The sequence below is a fragment of the Apteryx rowi genome, unplaced genomic scaffold, assembly GCF_003343035.1.
Source record: "Apteryx rowi isolate R43461 unplaced genomic scaffold, aptRow1 scaffold_182, whole genome shotgun sequence".
In the NCBI taxonomy this organism is placed as follows: Eukaryota; Metazoa; Chordata; class Aves; order Apterygiformes; family Apterygidae; genus Apteryx; species Apteryx rowi.
Genome location: NW_020448108.1, coordinates 1,650,043 through 1,662,143, shown reverse-complemented (window position 1 = coordinate 1,662,143; position 12,101 = coordinate 1,650,043). Strand labels below are relative to the sequence as shown.

Sequence of the window (12,101 nt, the reverse complement as noted above, 5' to 3'; positions counted from 1 at the left end):
CACTCCCTGCAGCCTGAGACCTGTAGAGCTGCATCTACTGTCAGAGGGTCGGTCTGGGTCCAAGCCTCTGACACAGCAACTCCAGCAGCCGCTGGGGAACGCGCTGTGCGGCGTGTCACGACCATACTTGAGGAAGTGTACACCACAGGGAACAGAAATGAAGGTCCCTTCGCGCGCCCTTCTGCGCAAACTGCTGCGCAAACTGCTGCGCAAACTKCTGCGTCTGTTCGCTGCCTCTGTTAGATAACTTACTTTGTTTTTCAAACAAGAGGAGAAGCACAGAAACTCAGTGAGAGCTGGGGATGCAGCTTATTGCTGAGAAAGCAGCATACTGCCAGTCAGCTGACTGATGGTAACCTCTCTCTGCAGAGCTCTGGTGCTCAGGACAAATCAGAACCTTCTATCTGCCATGCATGATGTTCTGGAGATGTTGGTGCTCCTAGCTCAACTTTGCTTCAGTTCAGCTGGCTGTCATTCAAAAACCTGCCAATGCATCAGTTTTAATGTCTGCATTACAGGTTACTCACACCTATTTTTGCCTTTCTGATCTCTGAATTTCTTGCACAATGTCTGCCTGAGCAGCTCTGGAGAGCTCATGTGACGTTCACAGGTCACTCACAAAGCCAGAGCTCTGAAAATGGGCCCAGGGGCCAAGCAAATACACAAAACCCTGCTTCCCCTTTCCTCTCTCTTACCCCCTACCCAAGAAATTGCACCAGGAAAGGAGCAAATTCCAGCGTATTAGTCATGGGACATTTTTATTTAATTACTCCTATGAGTCGGATTATAAGGCTTCAAGGCATACTTGCCTGCATGAGACTTGAGGAACACTTGCCTGCCAACTCTTAGGCTGAGACAGTCCCCAGCACAGCACACATGCTGGCTGCTCTCTGGTCTGCGCCACAATTCAGTCAAGCTGCGAACACAATGCAGCCTTGTTCATGTTCCTCCTCCCAGGCTCAGGGAAATCCTGCCTTTTGGGCTGTGATGAGGGAACTAACACTGCCCTGTTACCTCTCCTCAGCACTGGGCATCATTCAGGCAGCAAGCACAATTTCTAGTTCTTCAGTGAGCCCTGGGAGAAGCTGCATGGTTCCAGCATCACAGCGGGGTGCAAGGCCCTGGGAGGTCTCTGCGCCCACCACCTGCATAGAGCTAGACCAGCACCAAGCTCACCACAGGACTTGAAACCTCCAAGAACGGAGGTCCAACAGCCCTTTGGGGTGAGCTGCTCCATGACTTAACTATTTTCCTCATGGTGACATCTTTATGTCCAACCTGAATCTCCCCTGTTTCAGTGTGTGCCTGCTGTCTCTCATTCCACCGCTGTGCACCTCAGAGAGAGCTTTGCTCCATCTTCTCAGCAGCTTCCTTGTAGTTACTGGGGGGCTGCTTTAGGTGGTCCAGGTGTGATAACTCAAAGACAGGGAGAGTTCATAAGGCTGACATCCCTACTTCATTATGAAAATGGATGTCCTGTTCCCAGGGACATGACAGCTATGGACACAGCTAGTCCATGAATCTCCTGAATAAAACACAGTCTTTAGGACATTCTCCTAGCTTGCTCCTCCATCCTCCAGCTCAATGAAGATGTTTGTGTGACACTGCATTTGATCTAATCAGCCCTGCCAGGTAGTAGGTCTGAGTGCTTACCCTACTCACAACAGGTAGGCAGCAAGACCCCAGTTTGGGTGGTCTGCCAACCAGATTGCACACTGGAGGGCCAAATGGGACCACTTCAGAGGGGTAATACAGGCCCACACAACAACAGATGACTTTTCTATCTAGAGCTATAGAGGGGTTCGTGATGCACAACATGATAAGGTTCCTAGTGATGATGACAGRCTTCACTTAGGAATACAGAAGAAAGTTGCACAGTCTGTGAATAATAAGAGTGAAGGAAGATATTAAAACTGGAGTAATTTTTTATAGTAATGATGTTTAAATACAAACATACAGACTACACCAATTTGGGGGGAAGGGATGTTCTGTATCCAGTAAAAAAAAAGACAACAACAAAACCAAACACATCAGTTTGTGATATTCCCAGGTAAGACAAATCATGATTATACCACTGAGGTTCACTGATGGAAATGGTCACAATAAGTTTCAGACATTTGTCACTGTCTGTAGTATATTGTAATCAAGTGTTTGTGGATGTTCTTTAAAAAGCCAAAATGTTTTCCTCTCCATATAAAGRATACTTAAACAATGACCACTTCTGGAAAATCTGTGAAACCTTTGCACATTTTTCCTTGGAAAGCTGGCTAATGAGATCACATTGCTACTGTGGGTTAGAGCGGTGCAGACTGCCTGTCTGTTCCTACTGGGTGGCCACTACAGTTTTCTTCTCATTACTGCATCCTTCTTAATGTCTAGAAAAGTTTCATTGCTATTCTGAAACAGCATCCCTTACACACATGTATTTATCCTTTATTTCATGATGCTTTGAAAGGCGGTTCTTTTTTTTCTTTTTTTTTAACTTCTCCCTTTGGAAATGATGTTTAGAGTCTCGTTCAGAGACATGAGGGAGCGCTTCATTGTCATTTTTTACATACTCTTAATCTGCAAGCAAAGGTCACAGTGTCAATACCTTGGTATGGAAGCTAAGAAACCTGCTCTGCCACAAGTCTGCTGGGAGAAATTACTCCATTCCTGTGTGATTTTGTTGTCCCATCTGTAGAACAGGGGTAAACAATCTTTCTTCACCTCTGTAAAATTTTTGATTGGTACAATGGAAGAGTTAAGCAAGAACAAGTATTGAGAATAAAACAATCTGTGTGTTACCTGCAGCAAACAAAACTTGTCACCAGCTAACGGGCAGTTTGATGACAGGAAAGGAAAAGAGAGTAGGGAGGCCCTGAACATGAATTTTTCTTTGAATTTGAAGCAAGTTCAGAAAGAAAAGATTGAGGGGAAAATGCATGCTGTCACATCCCTTTGTCAAAAGTACACCTAACCCTAAATGCTCTTCACGCTTCTAATTGACCAGAGATGGTTCCATGTGGAGTGAGCTGGAAGGCTATCTCCAGTTTACAGCAGGTATGCCTAGCCTCCAGCTGCATAAAGATCTGTGGTGCAATAACTGTCTCTGTTCACAGTGTGCGTCCCACCTCTAACGTAGAATGCTTGGCCCTTTAGAGACAGGAGGTAGGAAAAGGGGCACCATAGTTTTCTTTGTTTGTTTGGCAATTAACCATTCACTGGCTTTTTCTGTTGTAACATGCACTTCCTCTCTTGTTTTCGTTCAAGCTTTGTACACCATGGAAATTAATGTGGAGAAAGACAAACAGACAGGAGAGACCAAGATTGTCTCTACTTCACCTGTTGGCCCAGATGGGGCCCATCAAAAAGGATTCAAAGTCTGTGATGATGGTACCAAGGTAGTCTATGAGGTTCACTCTGATGGCACAGTGGTAGAAAATGGAGTACATAAATTAAGCTCAAAGGATGTAGATGAACTTATGCAAAAAGCTGGACAATCAAGTGTAAAAGGAGGGTATGAAACGATGACTGTGTCAGACAGAAATGTGATAGCAGATGGAAACTTTAGCCATATGAAGGAGCAAATGCTCTTCAAGGAGGCAAAGCTGGAAATGGTACGCAAACCCAGCAAAGGGCATCCCGTGAATCCTCAGCCCCAAGATAAACCCTGTGGTGGTGGTGGTGAAGCCCCAGAGGCCAGCACAGATCAGCCAGTGACAATGATATTTATGGGCTACCAGAATATCGATGATGAAGAGGAGACAAAGAAAGTGCTGGGCTATGACGAAACGATCAAGGCAGAACTGGTCCTGATCGATGAAGATGACGAGAAGTCACTGCGGGAGAAGACAGTGACAGACATCTCCACCATGGATGGGAATGCCGCTGAGCTGGTCTCTGGCAGGCCTCTGTCAGACACGACAGAGCCCTCCTCTCCAGAGGGGAAAGAAGAAAGCCTGCCCTTGGAAGCCACCCCAGGTACACAAAAGAAAAAGCGCTGTCAGTGCTGTATTGTCATGTGAACACTTCCTCCTTCCCTGTTCCAGGCAACACCTGCTCCATCACTTACCTAGACCTCACTGTACTTCTAACTGCAATACTGTGAACTGGAAGTGAATGCCTCCATTGCCTTGCAGTTGGGTTGCTTTGATTTCTAGTTCTTCAGGAAGATGAACGCATGATTATTTTCCCATCAAACATACTGCTGGGGGTTTGGGGATCTTTTTTTTCCTTAATATTACAGAGTTAGAGGTAAAATGGGAAACTGAACAAATGTTTTCATATTTATTTGATTTATATATATATTATATATATATAATGAAAACACTTTTTACATTTTTCTTTGGATATCAGGCAGGCTTGATCAGATTCCTAAGATTTTGTGGGAGTCTGAACTTCACAGCAGCTGGATATGACAGCCTTAAAAAACTGTTGTTTTTTTTAATCACATTTAAATATTATTTTATAGATCCTATTTTTTTATTTTTCAGGGGAAGGCTTAGGTTATTTTATTTTTTAAATTTGCTAAAACTCAGATAAATCCTTCCCCAAAAGTTTGCAAATTTTTGTTTTATAGTAATTTTTCAGTTTAGTTTGAGGTGTCAAAAAACCCATCAGCCATTTCTGCTTATTGGTAAACCCAAAAGTGGACCTTAATTTTCTTTTTTAAAAATGTATGAAAGATGATTTTGCCTTATATAAATCTTCCAGATTACAGTATTGTATGTGTACTTCATCACCCTAAATTACAGTTGAAATTAACTTGACATGAAAGAGATGCAGCTGTCACATCAACTGAGATGGAGTCACTGATCTAATTACTTGCCTTTCAGTAACTCTGCCAATGTTTATACATGAAGTTTTCCTGCTAAACTCCAGTAGATGAGAGATATTGCTTTCTATTTCCTTAGAATAGAAAATGAACTTCCTTCACTGTCTGACCCTGTTCCCATTGAAATTAGTAATGATATTCTCACTGCTGGCAATGGGGGCAGGGATAGACTCTTTTTTTGTAACTCTTAGGAAAGTATTATTTATTGAGTGTACTTCTGGTGCACCTACCTATTTACAGATGATAGGTCTGATCCTGTGATGCTTACCCAGGAAAAACTCCTGCAGAGGCCTGCTGGAGTTTTGTTTGAGCTGCTATTTCAGGAGAAGAGCCTAAAACCACAAGATTAGCATTTTCAAAAACTGCTAGTGATTTTGGATGCTTTATTTTCCAGAGGGAGGCACTTTAAAGGGCCTTGATTATCAGCAAAATTTTTTTCATCTGCCCTCTGAAAATCAGTCCTCTTAAAAACATCTCAATTTGAAAATGTAAAACAGCAAAAACATCCAAAAACAGTAGATGTTTCTTTGTTTTTTGGTCCTTTGATTCTAACTACAATGGAAAAGCAACCAGCTTTTTCATTGCAAGATATTATGAGCCTAATTCTTGTCTCACACTGGTTTTATGTAAGTGTAACTTCACTTACTTCAGTGGACTTCATCTGGATTTACACCTGTAGAAGTGAGATTAAAAATCAGGATTTACATTTTCTGGTATTGTTAAAAAATACTGGAGATTACTTTGAAGTGTCTTTGAAACTATCAGACTTTAGAAAAAGGATAACAACAACTGAAAAACAAAATAAACAAAAAACTAAAAAGAAAGAAAGAAAGAACGAAAACAACAAAAAAGCCTCTTTCCAGTCTGAGGTGGTTCCTATAATATTTCTGTTCTTTCTTGGATGGTGCTTTTACTGCATTAATTGTTAGTTCAGAGCATCTGATTAAACAGAGTTCTTGCTCTGTACTCTTTTCTTTCTGTGCCAGAAAGAGAGACACTTGTTTATGACAGTGATAATATAAGGCACACTAAAAACACACACAAAATGCAAAAAGTATTTCCTGCATTAGGTCACTTAGCCATCAGTATGGAGCTGGTTAACAGAACGTTTCACAACTACCCAGGTGATTGTGGGGAAAAAAAGCGAGTAGACATTAAGAAAAGAAAGTCACATCAATACGACACCTGCAGAAATTACTCTGGCCTCCATATCCGCTGTAGTGGCCTGATTTAACTTGTAATAGACTTCCATATGCTCCTTCAGCCTCCCCTGGGGGGTTTTGGATAAGAGAAGGACCAAATTTGCCAACAGAAACTCTGCAAATCATCACTTCATTCAGGCTTCTGTGGTTAACAATTTTATCAAAGAAAGGAGAACGGCTGCAGCAATCCTGTATTTTGATAGTACGTCTGGTGGCTGCACGTTGAAAACTATGTTGGAAATTAGTAGCCTGTTTTTTGTTTGTTTTTTTTTTCCAGAAATACTAAATCATAAAAAATCTCAACATTTCTTAAAATGAGGCCATGAGTTTTCAACTCCACTGTGCTCTCAATGGCCTCCACAGCCTCATGCTCAACAAGCCAAGGTGTAGATAAGCAACCTCAAGAGACTGAGTTACCCTGGCTTCCTAAAACACAACTTGTCAGCTTGGCTGTGGCACCCAAATTCCGAGACCATCACCGATGCCAATTAACAACATTTCATGGTTTATTCTGCATTTCCAAGGCACTCAGTGAGGTCACCACAACTCAGCTGACAAGTAACAACCCACACAGCTGTAATCACCTCTCCATAACCTGACCCAGCTCGTATTGTTAGGAGACAATGGCGTGCAATGGGTGAAGCTATCCGGGGAGCTAATTAGGGCTTTGAAAAGGCAAGTTTRGGACTCCAAAGCACTAAAGAATTTTGTAATGTAAATTTATAGGGACAGTAAAACCATTTCTGGCTCATTCCTACATTATGAACACCACTCATGCACAGACTCGCCCAGCTCAGCAGCAGTGCCTGCTGCCTTCACACGCCCGCTCCAGCAAGACGTCGCACGCTCAGTACTCTTTGCAATAGTTCTCTCACTCGGGGGCCTGTTGACATTACTAGTAACACTCAAAAACAAATCTTCCAGTCCTTTCCTCCTGGCTTAGCCCGTCCTTTAGTATCATATTGTCCTTTCCACTCCAGGTGCAATCCTGCCTTCATGGCCACCTTGACCTCCCCATGTCTTCTCAGCCATATCTTTTTCCTCCTGATCACCTCTATTATCTAAAGAGATGTTTTTCCAAAATCCTATATGTGGGATATTTGGAGTGTCATCTGTACTCTGAACACTCTTGGGTATCACTCCTAATCCAGTCTGTCCACGCAACTCTTTAGCTGTATGCTCCCCTAACAGATGTTCCACATGTTCATCATTTTGGGGATGACTCCCTTAAAAAACAGCCCTGGGAGGTGTTTACTGGGACTGAGACCAGAGTGTGTCTGAGACTACTGCACCATTTTAGTCATAAAGTCACTGGGAGATGGTGGCGTATCAAAGAGTTTAGAAGTGGCCCTTTAGTGGTTAGAAGTAGAGCACAAGCCTTAAACCTTAAACCTGCCAAATACTTACTGCTCAGTAGTTGTAGCTAACATTGAGTGCCTCAGACGGCCGGTGTTTTTCACGTGTGCATATGAGCTCCATGGTTAATGGGCCCATAACAGATCCAAAAAAAAGCTGAAGGTTTTAGAAGATTATCTGGAAAGGGTTTGTCTTTATTGATCAAAGGTTGTTTCATGTCTGAGGTCAGGAAAAAACAAAAATCAGTCTGAACTCTGAGGGCCTTAGCTATGTCAGCTTAAACATGCTTACTTCAATCATTCTCCTCTGCAAGTACAAGAAACTTGCCTGGACATTAGCTTTTTCATTCTAGCCATTAGACTGCAGCCAAATTATATGGGGATTCAAATGCATTAGCATAGGCTGATGAATGTAAATAGTTTTCCAGGGCTTCTTTGAGCTTCGGAACGGGTCAATTTTCCCCTTCCCCTGAGACAGAAAGTAGCCTATGGAAATATATGCACAATCAGACACAAAGGGAAGGGTCCACTCTACAGTCAAGCAGAGAGAGATTTCATAAGGATCATTATGGGAGTTCTTCTGTATTGTTTTAAGCAAACTCCCTGTCTGTTTAACTTTTGCGGTCACATGTGTAGTCTCAATTTCAGTATGGAAGGATACAGAAAAGAAGTAGAGTCAGAAACTGGTTCTGTGATAGCATTTTGCCACAACAAACTGCTCGCCTTAACTTTTGTAAGAAAAACAAAAAAACTCTTTTCAGTGTATCTTTTCCTAGACTGGGAGAAAGTAACCTACAAAACTTTTTTATATTTTGTATTTTCTAAGTTTCTATGAATCCACTTCCATGTTGTCCCTGATTTGCATTCAGAGACTGTTTCTTTTGCAAACCACTGCATTTTACTTTCATTCTTTTTTTTAACAGAAGAAAAATGCAAATCAAAAAACACAGCATTATGATTAGTGGCTAGGCAATCTCTTTCAATTACAAGAATATCAATACAGAAAGAAAAGAATTACAGGGTTGTTTTCTTTTTTTAATTTCCCGTGGCTGATGTACTGTATGGTATATGTTTACAGAACTCCTCTGGTCTGCCTTTGTGATGTTATCTAAATGAATGACAAAGTAGGTATGATGTGCCATTTGACAGTTTGCCTTAGCACTCTTGGTTTTTCTCCTTCTTTTTGTATCTTTCTTTTCTTGTTTTCCAAAAAGTGCAGGCTGTATTCCAAAGCTGTATAAACACAACATTATCTTTCAATCCCCAGCAAGAGAAGTGTGCACAAGCCCTTCTCCATGAAGAGAACCTCTACTGGTGCAATAGAAGACCCCAGTCCTGCAAACAAAAACGCATATGCCTAACTTTACTGTGTGTAGACCTACTTAAGTCAACTCACAGAAGGAATGCATGTGGGTGTCTGCAAGATCAGGGTATGAGTGATTTACACAGGGTGTAGTTTGGGTGTTATTTGTGTACCTGTACCAATTTTATGTGCTGCTGAGTTTGCCCAGAGTGGTGTAATCTGAGAGGCTAATTCTGAGCATTGCTACTTCTGCTGCGAAAAACACAAATAAATGGTGCTTAGCATCTCTTAGGATCAGATCCTGAGTTAGCATTGCTACCACTGCAATGGTATTCACAAATATTAAGTGGGATTTTCCTGACTGCTATTAGGTCAGTCCCTTGTTGTTCTAAGTTGACTTCTGGTTCTCTATGCTTGAAATTACAGAGATGCAACAACTTAGTGGGAGCAGAAAGATAGCATACAGAGTTGCTAGAGAAATAAAAGGTATTTTACCTTTTGATTCAATCCAACATTCAAAATGGCATACTTGGAAAGTAAATGGGGATATCATAGAAAATGTAGTATTTTACATTTGTGTATTTTTTTAAGGAATAAATATTTTTATAACAAGATACAAATCCTAAATGGGGATTGAGTTTCTGAATATCATCCTACCCATGACATTGAACCTTTGAACTTTTTCATACTTTGATGACAATGCCCAACTTCTTGGGATCTTTTGTAGACCTAACCACATTYTTCTTCAGGAAGCAGGATCACAACACTTTTTAAAGAGTAAAGTTATAAGACTAGAATCCAATATGCCTGGTAAAAACACAGCTAAATCTTTCTTTTTTTCCACAGAAAAAGGTGGATCTATGCTTTCTATAGCTAGACAAACTCTTCTTTATTTAGAAAGCCACCATGGTAGTCAGTAACTACCTACCTTCAGTAGAGAAGTATAGCTGAAAAAGGAGAACTATAATACATTTTTTCACTTTGTCCTACCTTATCCAATATAAGATTTCAAAATACAATAGATGGTGCCACTGGAAAGAGTAGAACAAAATAATTCACAGAAGTAGAGGATTTTCCCATGTATTATAAATGTGATATCTTACTTTTTCCTAGACTCACTCAGTTTCCACCAGTTCTCTCTTTCTATTAGAAAGCTCAGGACTTGCTTAGGTTATGTTTTATGAGACTTTGGGGTGGCAAGAGTAAAGTTTAGTTCTGAGCTTAGTCAGAGGTCACAGGTTATGACAACATCCAACAAAAGTGGGTTGTAATTTTTGTATGTAAACCAGTAAGCTGTATAAAATGACTGAATTTATTAAGTTTAGAATATGAATTGTCATCTAGTCCAAAGAGAATATAAATCCAACCTGTAATATAAATATATAATAATAACTTAGCTTGTAAATAGTGACAAGAGTGCATGAAGTTCTTAAAAATGTCCCACTTGTATTTAAAATCAACAACATTACAAAGTTCAGTCTTTTTCCTCATGAGTTCCAAGAGCCTTTCTTGCTGTGGTGGTTCCACTTAAGCTATTCAACTGATTAAGAATAGGCCACTTTTCTGAAGTGCAAACTTTTGAAGAATTCTTAAACCGTTCCCCCAGTTTGCAAAAGTTTCTCTTCTTTTGGGGTTTTTTACTGTTATTGTATTGCAAACCTTTCTTGCAATTTTTTCCCAGATTTTTCTGAAAGGAAGATTTCAGTTTCATTTTAAGACTTAGTGTACCTTTGAAAATGAACAAGCTTAATTACTCTTTTAGAATGACATATGTAACTCAAGTCCACCTGTTTGGGTATATTTGTATGTTTTTAACTTCCATAGCTAAGTTAGTGGCTTAGACCTGATCTTAAATATCCATTTACTAGGTCTATAAGACCTAAAGACATGCCCATGAGCATAAAAATAAGCACCCAAGCAGTTCCTTTTTAGTTTAATAAAATGAGCCAGATAAGTGAAATTTATGCACATGCACAAATGTTTATAGAATCTGGTCTTTAAACAATATTCTACAAGAAAGGCTTATGCTGCTTTGACTGCTTCTTCTGATTCCTTTAATTAGATAGATTTTTAAAGTGGTGTTGTGAAACTGGTGCACTTTTCTGCAGAGAGGGGGTTTAGCACAAGGTCTCCTTGCTGACTGTGTCTGAAGGCCTAAGAAAGCCCTCTGGGAACTCTCAAAATGCCCAGTGGCCTGAAGAGGCTTGGGGTGAATTTCATACCCACACTTAAATGTGACCTGGAAGAGACAGTGAGTTTTTCTTCCAAATTTTTCCCTTTGCACGTCTCTGTTCCAGATTATGCCTGTCCCCTGTCTCTGTATCTACTCTCATTCTGGCCAACACTGCTCAACCACTCCTTTATTTTCCTCTCTCTGCTTCCCTTTTTGTTGTCTCCTCTAAGCAAAAACAGGGGGAAGAGAAGAGAGACTGGAACTGAAAATTTCACCTCAGGGTTGTTCAGCTGAGGCCAATAAAGGAGAAATGGCTGTTTCTGGTCCTCAGTTTTTGCACACCTTCTTGTATTTTCCTAGATTCCTACGGCAAGTTTGATGCTAGGGGGATGCTGCTCCTACCTATTCATCTGGCATCCCCTGGGTTGCCCAGACAGGGGTTTTCACTATAATCTTGCCATTTAGATAAGTCTGTTGCCTCTTTTCCCACTCCTGTGGGAATGCAATAAGTTCCCCAGGCCAGTATGAGCTAGGCATGCCTGTCCAGTGCATCGGCATCCAGAAGCCACTTACTGCAGCAGGAGGCAGAAGCTGGCCCGGGATGGTACTTCGGGAGGACAGATTGCTTCCCTCGGTTTAAAGGAGGCAGGAGAAAATGTGAACTTCCCCCCAACACTGATCCAGGGTACAGTCCATGGATTCTCAGTAAAATTATCTGCCAGGAAGCAAACAAGTGTCCCTCCAAGCTAACACTCCTGTCAGAGAGAGGCAAACACGAGAGTAGTGGAAGTACTGTGCAACCATGTAAAGCCCAGCTGAACAGAGCTCTTAAGCTCCACTAATGCTACGCTTTAAGCACTTGCTTAAAGCGTAGGACATACTTAAGCACTGGGCTGATTAGGGATCGCCTTGAGGATACGTTAAGCTCGGCCTGTATCTAAGATTAAGGTGCTTTGCCAAAGGGGAGGCTCTAGTTTTGTGCTGTGTTTTACAGGTATGGATGCAGGCACTGCTTGGAGGCAGATACAGGGGACAAATCCATTTGAAGGCTTTTGGCTTTTCCAGTGGCCACTGTGCCTGTGGGCAATCAGGGTAGCCAAGCAAGAGCAGGTCAGGACAAAAGCAAAAGACCACATTTCTGAAGGCTTCCTGCCCCTCCCTACTACGCTCACTCCACAGACAAAGAATGACTCTTTTTAGGGGTTCAAGAAAATGTTGTGTAAAATGCAGCTTTTATGGTGAATGTAGGTTG

At 41.3% G+C, this 12,101-nt stretch overlaps 1 protein-coding gene across 1 annotated transcript; it reads left to right on the top strand.

The window, feature by feature from the left end:
- Window positions 1-3,002: 3,002 nt before the first annotated feature.
- On the top strand, window positions 3,003-4,007 carry PALM2 (paralemmin 2). Its single transcript, XM_026061578.1, has 2 exons — window positions 3,003-3,042; window positions 3,253-4,007. The coding sequence occupies exons 1-2, from the start codon at window positions 3,003-3,005 to the stop codon at window positions 4,005-4,007; spliced, it is 795 nt and encodes a 264-aa protein (XP_025917363.1).
- Window positions 4,008-12,101: the final 8,094 nt, after the last annotated feature.